This window comes from Perissodus microlepis, chromosome 6, assembly GCF_051167445.1.
Source record: "Perissodus microlepis isolate ML-2025 ecotype Zambia chromosome 6, ASM5116744v1, whole genome shotgun sequence".
NCBI lineage: Eukaryota > Metazoa > Chordata > Actinopteri > Cichliformes > Cichlidae > Perissodus > Perissodus microlepis.
In genome coordinates, this window is record NC_140466.1 from 9,009,482 (window position 1) to 9,022,765 (window position 13,284).

Here is a 13,284-nt window from a genome sequence, read left to right on the forward strand (position 1 = left end):
TCTTACCAACATGATGTCATTTAATCCCAACACTTGATGCAGCGTTAAAAACCGAGGGTTACCAGGCAAACAATCCATCACGCTTTTTAGACATTTGCTATGACATGCTCCACACAAACCCCCAGAAAGAATAAAAACATTAAAAAAAACACAACACACACAAACTGCTGTCAGTATTTCAACAAGGCCCAAAAGAGAAAAAATGAGTTTCACTTTAAGACAAAGTCCTAAGCAAAGAGCCTGCAAGGCTGCTGAATCTGAATTAAGCATAGATTGGCCTATATTGCAGCAATTAGGGAACTAGTTCAAGTCGTGCCAGTTCTCATGTAGGTTCTTTTACACTGGGGACTTTTACTCTAAAACAGTGAAGAATACAGTGCAGTCTGGGCTATGAAACAGTGGTTGAATTGGAAAGACCACGGTGGAATTAACTTTTACTCATTTAACAGCAGAAAAGGTTTGCAGATGAGTGCTGTGCTTTGAAAGAAGAATGTGGCATGATAGCTTGTAGGCATGACTAAACAGTATGCACGTGAAATAACATTTTTCATCACCACCACGCAGGAGAATAACCACATCAATCACACACGCGATTTGAAAATAGGAGATAAGATAAACTGACTCTAAGTGCCCGTGCATCTGATGCTGCACGAGTGGCCCGGCTTCCCCAGAATCAGAAAGCAGAGTGGTGTAGAGGAACATGTGTGCAACCTGATTTGAGCTCTCATGCCTACGGTAAATCCATTCCTCCTCTCAAAAAGCTTGGAACACTGTATGTGAAGGGGTGACTAACTTGCACTTTCAGGAATATCGCACATAACTGGAAACCAGAAGGGCAGCTAAATTCCTGTTTTTGCCCCAGCTACTTGGTTTTGTCCCAAAAGGCACTCACTGACCCACTCATTAACGGGTAAAGCTGCAGCTTGACAAGAAACCCCCAGATGACAGTAATTGTTGCAGTCGCAGATGGAGAGCAATTAATGAAGGGTCAGAAGTTTCCAGAAGTGTGTCTGCCTGCATTAAACACCTCCTGTATGAATCTCACTGTAACCCTTGACCTAGGACCTCGATGGAGTTGGGTAAAACATAAGCAGGGGCACATTGATTATGGTGGCTTCTCTAAATTTCAAGTAAAATGAGCACTTCTGAGAATGTTTTTAAACCTTAACAAAGAGTAGAATCAGCATCACGGTGAATTATGTAATGCTGCACAGTCTGAAATCCTCTCTTACAAATCCATAACTGTGAAGAGGAACCAACTTATGAAAAAAGTTCTGATCCAATGCAAAGCAGAACCATCTGCTCTAACACAGTCTCTACCGTGAGCAGCATGTTTTGGGACTGTTTCTTTTTTTTTTTGTAACCGACTCCAAACGACTATGCGGCTCCGCAAGCGGCATCAAATTAATTAACAATGACTTACAATACAAAGCACTTTGAACTGAGTGTGTGCTGTGAACAGAGCCAGATTGACGGGAAACTTTGACCCCGCAGGCCTCCCCACAGCAGTTTCTTATGACTTGCCTCCCTTGAATTCCCCTCTGGTGCACTGCCAGCAGCACAGACGCTATACCCTCCAGAGCTGAGTGTTTATGATTAAGTATGCAGGTGTAATGATGCGAAAACTTAATGTATGCGCCTTTTAGTGGGAGTATGTGAACAGAATTCACAAATTGCCACTAACTACTGCAAACAGATACACCCGGTTACCCATTTACAAACATATCTGAGATGAATGGAGCTGAATTATTTAAAGCATCATTATGCAACAAGACACTCTCTCTGCTAACGGGCAAAATACTTCTACAGAGAAAAACTTCACATTATTTTATTAATTGTCTCTTTTTAAGTATTTCAAACCAAAGTATGTCATGGCTGCTTAGGCAGCAGCTTTTATTTAAACATAAACTCAGTGTTAGGTATGTAGCAAGTGTTTGGATGCTGAGGACGGAACATGAACCGATGCCCCGGGATATTTAATGAGGTGCATGCAGATGTTTTAAACTCCGACCACATCTGCAGCTTGTGCACAAATTGAGGAATGACTCTAAAGCAAACTAAGCACGAGTGGAACAGTGGTGCAGTGGTTATGAATATCGCCTCACAGCAAGAGGGCCCTGGATTTGAGACTGTCAGCTGCCTGGCATCTTTTTTTGTTTGGTATGTGGATGTTGTCCCTGCGCCTGTGTGGGATCGCTCCATTCTCATTAGGCTAATTAGTGATTCTAAATTGCCTGGAAGCATAAGCGGCTGTCCTTTTCTCTCTGTGATAGATGGGTGACCAGTCAAGGTTGTACCCCACCTCTTATCCCATGACAGTTGGGATAAGCTCCAGGCTTGCATGGCCCTGAACTGGATAAGGAGTTAAGAAAGTGGATAGACAGAAAAATATGCATCTAATTAAAAAGAGTAGAAAACTGTTTGTCTTAGTTTATTGTTTTTTGTCTAAACAAATTGTGCAGGAGTGTAATTATTAATCACTAAATCTCCATCAGAGCATGGCACATTTTCCTTCCTTAAGAAGAAAATGTTGCTACCTTACAAAAATAAACACTTCACACAAGTTTCTGTGTCACTGAAATATGGTGACTAATGAATCAACAACCCAATTATTTTCTTTTCACTAGCAGGGACCACATCCCCGGTAACGATGGGCGATGAGAGATGAGGAAGTGTGACTGGTGCTGCGGTTTGGGGAAGGCCTCGAAGGGGACTGGCGACGGCTCTCGGGCCGGGCAGATCCCCATGTACTAACGAGAAATGAATGAAGGAAAGGAAGAGAGGAGAAGAGGAGAAGATAGGGGAAAATGAGGGGGAAGGGTGGGGCATGAAAATGAGAACAGCAGGTATTGGAGGAGGGGGGCTTTTATAGCCTGAGGCCGGAGGGGGCGTGAAGGAGGAGTGGTCCCACTCCTGAAATTCAGATGATATCTCCACCAAAACAGTTCCCAGTTAATGTTCTGCAATATTACTTATCAATGAAATGACTTGTGGATTCAGCGCCATTGTGTAGCACACACACACACACAAACACACACACACACAGGAACACAAGTAACACAAACATTCAAATATTCACTAAATGGTTGTAACACACAAAATCTTAGTCATCAGATGTCTACTACAATCACAACAGAGATATGTAATAATAAAAAGAAATTGCAAATATTTGCTGATCTTAGTATCCTGATAATATAACAGGATGGTGAACTTTCTCTGTTGACTCAGAAAACTGGTGCATGTCTGTGACTAGTCAGCTGTAATGAAAATAAATAAACAAACACCCCCCTCCCCAAATAGTATATTATGTAATACTAATTTGGCAGAGGAACTACACCTAATTTCTGGTAATGGAGCTCGCTGATTTGTTCTGTTTTTCCTCCCAATTAATCCTCTTAAAGTGAAGCGAATATTCTAATAAGCGCACAACAGTCATGTTTTTTTTCCCTAGTTTTAAGAGTTCATAAATCAGCTGCTGACAGGTGTGTCTGTGTATGCATCAGTCCAGTCCAGCACCAAATCTACAAACCCTTTCCAGGAATAACTTAGTCAGAAGCAACAACAGTGAGGGGGTTGGCTATGCAAAACATCAGATAAACCGTGGGTGAGGTAAACATCTTTCTCAAACACCATGCGCATACAAATACACACAGCACACGGGGGGCTTGAGGGTGTTAGAGGTTGTTATTCATTATCCACACGACTGCATTCCAGGATTGGACAAAAAAAGAGTTATCGCCACCATCACTCTGAAGCAAGCGCATGAGAGGCAGACAGGGATTTAAGCAGGTTCTCAAACAAGATGCCCCCACCTGATAACCTCAGCGCTGCTGTTGCACTATTCCCACATGTCCTAATGCATTTACAAATGAGAGAGAGGGAGAGATGAAAGGAATGGGAAAGTGTGAAAAGGGTTGAATAGGAGGAGGGCAAGGCATGAGGAGGAAAAGCAGGAGGAGAGAGAGAGAGTGTGAACATTAACACTTAATGGAAGTGATGGAGAATGATAAGGACACCTGCTTCTCCGCTTTACAGGAAGTGACCTGTGAAGATGTGGCAACTACACCTGTGGCAGATTCAGTGTCGTCTGAGGGGGAAAGAACCTTTGCTGCTACCTCCCCCACCTCTTTTTCCTTCAGTACAAGAAATTTATTGAGGAATTCCTCTTCCTTCTTTTTATTGCTCAATATCTGATTTTAGACATTTGACCTATAGATACACCACATGCACTCAGTGACTCCTTGCATCATAAACGATTACATAACTCATGTATCTACCTTGCCTTATCCAACAAAGAGAGTGGTCATGTGAAAGACCTGCCTAGAACAGACATCAACCTTTAACACATTCCAGGTGTCAAAGGTTGATGCAAAACTCTCTTACCTTTTTTAAACTCCTCCAGCATTGCGTCAAGCTTGGTGTCATTGAACACAAAATGCAACGGGTGGCTGTAAAACTTTGTGATGGTTTTGAGCGGAGTGCAATCATCCGGGTCCACGAAGGCCAGGTCCTTGACCAAGAGCAGATCCACTATATTGGACCTCTCGCCCTCGAAAACGGGGATGCGCGTGTAGCCGCTCTTCATTATCTCGGACATGGTATTGAAGTCCAGCGTTGCATCCCCAGGAATCATGAAGCAATCCCTCAGCGGCGTCATCACGTCCTCTACAGTCTTAGTCCTGAGCTCCAGCGCGCCCTGGATGATGTTCAGCTCCTCTTTCACCAGATCGTTGTAGGGGTCCGTGACGCGCAGCATCTCCAGAAGCTTCTCTCTGTTGTACACGGTTCCTATCTCCTGTCCGAGCAGGTAGTCCAGCAGCTTACTGACTGGGTAGGACGCAGGGAAGGTAAGCAGCATGAAGAACTTGGTGAGGAATATGGTGTTGGCTCCCACAGCGAGGCCGTGCCTGGAGCAGATGGCCTGTGGCACAATTTCCCCAAAAATGACTATACCGATGGTGGACATGACAACAGCAATCAAGCCCGAACCGGCGATATCATCCAGCAAGATGGTTAGCGTGGTGTTCACTAACACGTTCCCGAGCAGAAGAGAGCATAGCAAATAATTCCCTTGGCTCCTGACCGGCTCTATTTTTTTGGCGTAATTCTTCTCCCTTTCCGTCCCGCAGTTCTGCACTATCTGGAGCTCCATGGGGTCCAGAGCCATGAGCCCCAGGTTCAGCCCGCTGAACATACCGGACAGGCAAAGCAACATGGAGATGAAGATGACCTGGAGCCAGAAAGGCAGCAGAAACTTTTTCTCCTCCACCACTATCACTTTGGTGTCATCCCCATCGTGGTAGATCCAGGTGTTCTCCGTCCGCGGGTCGTGCATCCCGGCCACGGCTGGTGACGAGGTGGCGATGCAAAGGTAATACGTTTTACTCCTCTCCGTCTTTCGCAGAGGTTTGACCTCAATTTCAACTATACCGGATGTCTTTCGATTCAGGATGATGTAGGGCAATATCATTATATCCGAAGTCCTAAAACCACAGGGATGCAAGCCGGACGAGTCCTCCTGGCTCTGGTTATCCCCCGAGGAGCTGTCAATGCTCCCAATCGCCCGGCTCCGCTCATGTTCCGTGAAAGCAATTTTGGACCAGGTCTCGTTGTTGATGTTCTGCCCGTACACTCTTAATTTTACCCGAGAGCGCTCACTCACCCTCAGGTAGCCCTTATCCATGAAGGAAATGTCGTCCGTGTCCTCCAGTCGGAGCCCTATGATGACGGTCTCCTCGGACCCTTCCTTGCCACTTGTCGGGGTGACACAGCAGCCAGTGACAGTTAAGAAAATCATCGCCAAAGCTCGGACCCGGTTAAGTGACGCCATTTTTGCAGCGGTGGGTGCTTGGGATAACGGTTCTGCCATATTGATAACAACTGGCAACCAACCTCCTGAATGAAAAGGGCTTTTAAAAATCAGAGCCAGTCGGAGTCCGCCTTCATCTCCGCCCAGGGTTGCCGTGACTTGTGCATCGGGACCTGCTCGTTCCCACTACGTGTCCGACACTGATGACTCGCGAGCGCAGGCTTACGGGCCAACTCGTGCCTCCCCTGGTGTCCCCGATACAGGCGACGGCGACAACCAATCGGGAGGTTCCGCTGGCCGGGAGGCGGGGCGTCCGCAGCCTCCTTGGCGAATCAAATTCCAAAACAAGTGTACCTCATGTTAGTAGACAGATAGGACTTTACTCGTGACTTCTTAAAACATATCATGCTAGAAAAGACAACCACAATACCCGGTCTAAATGTTTGAAAACAGCACGTGCAAAGATTAAAGGTTAACTAAAATAAATACTACAACATGTTTTATCTATATAGAGACTATCAAAGGTTGTGACATGTTAATTTGTTTTCCTCCTAACGCATTGCATCATACTGCATGCTGAAACTCCGAAGCACTATCTATATCATGTCTCAATGATAGGTATTACAGTGGACAGTAATATGTTCTTAGACTGACTAACTTGAAGAGGTTAAAGTTGTCAAAACCGTTAAACACATATACATGTACGTCATTGAGATGTGTAATACAAAAAACAATTTCTTTAATACAATTATCTCTTATTAGCCTAGTTATCTTTTCCCCCTTTAAACTTAAAATGAAACTAAAGTGAGAGATCCTGACCACCATGGCTTGAACTGGTCCCCTTAATCAAAGCTTTTCCCAAATACAAATGTGCATTTGTACCTTTAGAAATAATGCACTACATCATAGGAGCAAAGATGAAAATAGAAGAGTCATTTCATTAATTAATATTTATTGTGTTTTATCAGAAATAACACATAACCATCACAATAATGAGAAATAATTTGTACACTTTTGTTGAAGCATATCTTAAAGCCAGTCTGCAAAACAATTAAGCACCGATTTACTAAAACACAGGTTTTAAGGGAAGTAAAAAGTATTGTGTGAATAAACAATGTCAGTTTTATGGGTAAAAAAATAATTAGACTAAGCAGGCATATGACAAAATGAAGCACAAATGAAGAAGTTGCTCTTCTTAATACTGCTCATGGTTGTTAAAAGGTTTTAAATTTGTTGCATTTTTATTTTACCTTACTAAAGTTTTCCTTTTATCTATACAATATAATTATGTTAATGAATTGTTACCATATTTAATCCTTTCATAACATATTAACTGGGAGCACTTGCAGAACCCTTAAACCCCTCAAAGTGATATTGTTATCTTGTTTGCGCAAGATAATTTATAGCCTAGGTACTCAACATGTGGCCTGTGGGCCAGTGTCAGACTTCAAAAATGTTATGTGGCTTCTAATCACCCTTGATTCAACAACAGTTCAGTCAAAACCAATGGATAGTACCGCTGAAAACTAGAAGCAGGGAGCATATCTCTTCAATTTTAACTATTTTCTTTGACATTATAGCAAAATAAACCACCCTAACCTTAATTAAAAAAAATAGTTGGTACAATTTAACAACCACCTCACTCTGATAAGACAAACTAAAATTATTTGATGTGAGATTTCTTTTCTTTATGGCCCTAAATCATATGCTGGCTCCTTAAATTGGCTCATATGCACTTGAAGCAACTTCAAATACAAACACTTTGATTACACAATAAAACATTTTAAAGTCATCAGCAGAACTCATTTCTCTGCGGGCCATACACTTGTAGTCCTTCACATAGTCATTCAGTATGTGAAGCAAATGATGGCTTTGTGTAATTGCAATGCAGGGTGTTCCAAAGTGAAACTAAAACTTGACCAGCTGAGATGTCTCCATTATACACTGGGTGGGTGAAGTTGTTTGAGCAACCAGTATCTATTAAATTATGATCTACCCACAAGGTGTTTATTGTTTGTCAATGTAATGAAGTTGTGAGGTCATATATGAGGAACATGATTGTGTTTAATTAAAATGAATGAATTAATACTCATGGAAGTTCACCAAACATGTAGACATTATTGGTAGGCAGGAAGCTGAGCCTGTTTCTTTGTGCTCTTCCCACCATCATTTGCAGCAGCCAGCAGACTGTGTGCTGCAGCATCCCCCAGTGGCTGATGCAGGGCCTTGCACACCCAACTTCAGGGCCAGCTCAAAAGGGTCCTCAATGCCAGCCTGTATGAATAATTCAGCCAAGCAGAAGCATTATAAGAACAAGCACCCAGTTACAAGTATGTATCATGTAACATTTGTGTTTCATCCCAAATCACTGTAAGCAAGGTCACAAAATTGAAGAAGTGAATCCAGGTACTATTACGGTACATTATAACAGAACACCAGCTCTTCTACATGGAGTCTTTTTATGGCCCTTTGCTTCCTTTATCAGCCGCTGGTTGTTCATTAAGTCACAATTTCAAAGCAGCTGTTCTTTCCATGAATAAGACCAAATACTTTTTTATTACTATTATCGGCACACTGCTGTAGTGATTACAGAAAACTCTTTCAGACGAGACTTCACACTGTCCAAACTGTTAATAATGAGGTGGATTTTGATAAGCCTTTACCATTTTAATTTACTTCTATTTCTCATATCAGAAGAGAAAAAAATCTTTAATGAGTGGTTAACAAATTAGAGAACTCATTTTAAAAAAATGTAAAGCGGTGCTGTTAGAGGTGTATGTGCATAAAATGATTGTAAGCCCTGATGAAATGGTATTCTATTAGCTGAGTGTAGAACATTCCTTCTTGTTCAAGGTTCCCCAGCATGACTCCACAGTCTGGTTATGAGTCCAAGACAGCTGCTTGACCTTGTGCTTGTGCATGTGTGTATGTATGTTTGAGCGGTACGTGAACGTCCAAGAATGTACAGCATGCAGAAGCACATGCATGTGTGTTTGTGAGCGCAGTTTGACAGAGGCGCTCTGCCCTCTGGGCGTGTCACACAAATTGATACCAGAAACATACTGACCCCTAATGTGTAAAAGAGACATCCAAGAATTTAAACACAACACTGACCTTAGGTTTGACTCCACAGGGCCCAGTGGGGCCCCCCAGTGGCTGGAAAGTAAAGTCCTCTGCAAATCTGGAATGTGTCAGTATGTTGGCCACCTCTCCATCCACCTCCACAACTTCATTGGCCTACAAAATACATCCAAATCTGAAATCATTTGCACAGTTTAAGTGAGTAGAAGGCTGATGTATATTCTAATTCAGAATATACAGACCATAAAGGTGTACTGACAGTCAAACTGGAAACTATCCTCTGCCCCTGTAATGCCCCCATTATATATGACTTTGCAGTTCTTGGTGTTCCCCTTGGGGACCTTAAACAAGCGGTATGTGGCAGAAACAAACTTGAAGTCACCTGTATTAAACACACAAGATTGAAATTAAAAAATAAATAAATAAATTTCAGGTCATACAAGAAGGTTAGCAGCTCTCAAAATGTAAAATAACTTGGAATCTTGTAATGTTACATTAGTTGTAACTGTAGCTACATAAATATAGGTTAGGAGAAAACCAGCAGTGATATAATAGTGCAAGCTAACTTAGTAATGTTTATTTGTAGGGTTAATCTATAAAATGTTCTTCTTTAAGAACTTGTGCAAAAGGATTCTCTGATAGCATCATTCATGTCGATTGTGCCTGTATGTATAACTGACATGAATGTCACTGGATATTTACTCTTTTCCAGAGCTCTGTAAACCCCAAAGATGGCTGTGTGGGAAAATCCCAGTAGATCATTATTTCTGAAATAATCATACCAGCTTATCTGGCACTAACAACCACGCCACATTCAAAGTTACCTAAATCACCTTTCCCCCCCCATTCTGATGCTCGGTCTGAACTTCAGCAGGTCATCATGACCATGTCGACATGCCTATGTGCACCGAGCTGCAGTCATGTGATTTACTGACGAGATATTTGCATTAAAAAGCAGCTGAACAGATGTACCTAACAAAGTGGCTGTTGAGTGTAATTCTGTATCAAGCAAATAATGCAAAAGTCAAGCAAGTAAAAAAGCTGTCAAACCAAGAATGTCCTGCAGTTCCTTGTTGTCAACAGTGATGACACTGGCCGTAACCAGCCGTGGGGGGCTGAAGCCCACTTTTTCAGCCAATTGCAGGAGATCCTTCCAGCAGAGTGCTCCAGCAAGGCACTCACCTGCAAAGATAAAACAGACTATGATATTCTGGTGGGTGCTTGTCAATTTATGGCAGTAGAATATTAATTAGACGCACCCCATAACACTTTGTGATTTTTAATTTCCTCTGTTAGTGTTCCATTGCTGTAAATGTCACTGAAGTACAGCTCACCACCATCCTAATGAGGAAAAATGAGAAAGTGTATGTAAATGTGTAAATATTTGCTTAGCTTTGCTCTCATAGCTTTATGATTGAAGATTTAATAACAATATTTAAAAAATGAGAAGCAGCGTACCTTAAGTACTTTGTAAGCTTCAGTCAGTACCAGCCTCTTGTCTGGAGAAAGATTCACCACACAGTTGGAGCTAAGCAAAAGCAGAAGATGTTCAAAACTGTTATTCTATGATTATATATTGTTAAACTGCACACAAAAAAGGATTAGTAAGACACCTTACATAATTACATCAAACGAATCATTTTCCAGACCTGCCTCGGTCAAGGCTTCGATGTAGCCTTGGACAAAATTTATATTTGGCTTCTTGTAACCAAACTCTTTCATATGATGGTCTACATAGGTCCTGGCCAACTCGAGCTGGAATTTAAAAAGAAAAAAAAAAAGGTATTTATCAGAATTTATCAGTATCACTAAATAAGTCCAAAACTTTTTGGTTGTATTTAAGGCATGCATGCATACAAAACAGAGTTTTGTCTTTACAAATTAAGAAGTTGAAAAATTTTCACTTAGAAGATTTTACCAGCCTTTAATAAAGTTTTGGAGATATTTTGAGTTCAATTCAGTATCATTTAACCATCAGCTAGGATGCACCGATTAATCATAAGGCCAATACAGCGATACGGATGTTCAATACCTGGCCATCAGTCATGTCAATACCAGTGACATGTCCCTTCTCACCCACAAGCTGACTCAACATATAGCAGTCCCTCCCACTTCCACTGCCCAAGTCTAGTATCCTGCAGCCCTCTAAGCATTCTGGCACAACCAAACCACAGCCATAGTACCTGTGGGAGACAAAAACATATTAAGTTCACTGATTTTGAAGTGTGACTAGAAGAACAGAGAGGTCAGCAACCCACTAACCTAGCAGTGATTTCAGGGTGTACTTTCTTCAGTGCCTGGCGAATGAAGTCAGGGGTGGGCTGGACTGGAGCCACGCAGGCATTGGTCTTTAGGTCTGAGGTTTTCTTCAGCCTCTTGCCATAATAATCCTGTTTTGACAAAGAAATCTTGGTAACAGTAGCTCCTCATTATGAAGCAGACTATTTATTTATAAATAAACAGTTTGTTTGCTCCCGTTGTCTCAGCAACATAAATAAAATCCTTTGGGACCCATCTCACCATGATGATGCACTATTTGAACATCTACCTTCAGGCAGACGTTTCAGAGCCATAAAGACATAATAGACTAAGGAGCTTAGTCTGTTAAGCTTTTATCCCTCAGCCATCAACATGCTGAAGACTGCTAAATTACAGACAACCAGATTCAATACAACTTACATATACAATGTTTACATTTTTACAGCATGATCTCATGTTTACATGTCTACAATTGTAGTTACCCTTGGTATTTAAGCTAACACCGGCAAACGGGGAGAAGCACAATATGGAAACGATTGTATATATATATATATATATATATATACACACACACACACACACACATATAGATATAGATATAGATAGATAGGTATATATACACTAATTTCTATTCTTCTTTTGCACTGAGGTAATTGCACCTCAATTTCCCTGTTTAATGTTTCATTGCTATAATGTCAATACAGATTGTGATTCTGATACTGTCTGACTCTGAGGCTGCATTGGAAACTGACCATACAAGCAATGGAACAAAACTGCTGGACAGACACCTTAATGAGCACAACTACGGCTAACATGTGTTTATTTTTAAATGACAGATGATCTGTACAAACAGATCATTTACTCATCAGGGGCCAGATCTGTTTTAACAGTTACATAAATACTGAAAATAGGCTAACAACACTCTGTCATGAGCAGTACCACTACCGACTGGTGTTATTTTACCTTCACATCCACGTGAATCGTGCTATCAGAGAATCCCTTTGGACACGTACTTTAAAAAAAAAAAAGAAAACATGAGTTACAGATTAGCCCTCCAAATACACGTCAGTAAGTTAGCCTGCGCCAAGTCACTGCTAGTTCTCTGCTGACTTAAACTGATGTAGCTTTAGTTACAAGTAAGGTCACATTACAAGATCACAAGTTATTTTAGTCTTTAACTTGACACTTTATGACTATTGTTTCTTTAAAATAACCGTGTACGTATCATAACAACATTAAAGGTGAAAGTTCAACCTGACACACGTCACTCGCTGAATTCAGAACACCTACAGCTTGAAATTGGACAATGCACAAGGATTAGGCTGTTTTTACCTCTTTCCATGGTCCATGGTTACATTACGTTCGCTTCCCAAGTAAAGGAAAATCTCAGTGTGCTGTCAAGTTTCCTTACTTTGAACGAACACTGTGCGTTTCACTTCCTGTTTTACCAGCGCGCCCTCTACTTGCCTCACTGCCTAACATAACAGCAACAATGTGACAGCATTTCACATTGTTGCTGTATTAATTAAATGCATTTGATTTAATTTAATTTAATAGAAACAAGGCTATCGATTTCATGGGGATTTCCAAGAGGAAGCATGGGACACTCCCACCAATCATTCAGCTCAATAATAATAGATAAATAATTAAAACTGGGAGTTACAGAATATAATAATATTATACTATATTATAATATTGCCTTCTTGTTAAATGGTAAGGTGCCTTCCATATGTGGTCAGTGACGGTTTATCAGTTTACAATAAAAACAGCTGTCCACCTGCAAGTAAACCTTTTTTATTATATGTGGCAAAAGTGCCACAGCTTCAAACTGGAACATACACAGCATTATAGGTGCATAGCAGCATAGCCCTTTCTGGGAGGCTACTAAAAGTCAAAATTCAAATTTTGACAAAGTTAGACAACCTTCTGGGAAAGTAGCAAGGAGTGCTTGTGATATTGTACAAAATCCTAATTACATGTGTATGGGACTTTACACATATGCCTGATGGATGGAGATGCCATCAGGCATCTCCAGGATGGACCCTGCCTTTCACCCAATGACAGCTGGGACAAACTCCAATCAGCTAGTCAGTGGCTGATTAGCGCCATTTGTTAGGAACCTTGACCTCTACAAT

The 13,284-nt window shown here is 41.4% G+C and overlaps 2 protein-coding genes across 4 annotated transcripts in view; both read right to left on the bottom strand.

Annotated features, from left to right (window-relative positions):
- The window catches only part of cnnm2b (cyclin and CBS domain divalent metal cation transport mediator 2b), a 51,894-nt gene extending 45,844 nt beyond the window's left edge, over positions 1-6,050 (bottom strand). For both annotated transcript variants that reach the window (XM_084930548.1, XM_084930547.1), the window contains exon 1: positions 4,384-6,050. In XM_084930548.1, the coding sequence (XP_084786674.1) occupies positions 4,384-5,869 (1,486 nt within the window). In that variant the 5' untranslated portion in view covers positions 5,870-6,050. The remainder of the gene's footprint in view (positions 1-4,383) is intronic.
- Positions 6,051-6,591: 541 nt separating this feature from the next.
- as3mt (arsenite methyltransferase) lies at positions 6,592-13,251 on the bottom strand. 2 transcript variants are annotated; one of them, XM_084930561.1, is made up of 11 exons: positions 12,482-13,251; positions 12,113-12,161; positions 11,153-11,280; positions 10,967-11,073; positions 10,540-10,645; positions 10,349-10,418; positions 10,150-10,231; positions 9,941-10,072; positions 9,133-9,272; positions 8,924-9,046; positions 6,592-8,083 (listed from the first exon to the last, which is right to left on the bottom strand). In XM_084930561.1, the coding sequence occupies exons 1-11, from the start codon at positions 12,496-12,498 to the stop codon at positions 7,976-7,978; spliced, it is 1,062 nt and encodes a 353-aa protein (XP_084786687.1). In that variant the 5' UTR covers positions 12,499-13,251; the 3' UTR covers positions 6,592-7,975. The 2 variants fall into 2 exon arrangements, with proteins under 2 accessions (XP_084786687.1, XP_084786686.1); XM_084930560.1 differs by having other exon boundaries at positions 6,595-8,083; positions 10,509-10,645; positions 10,923-11,073.
- Positions 13,252-13,284: the final 33 nt, after the last annotated feature.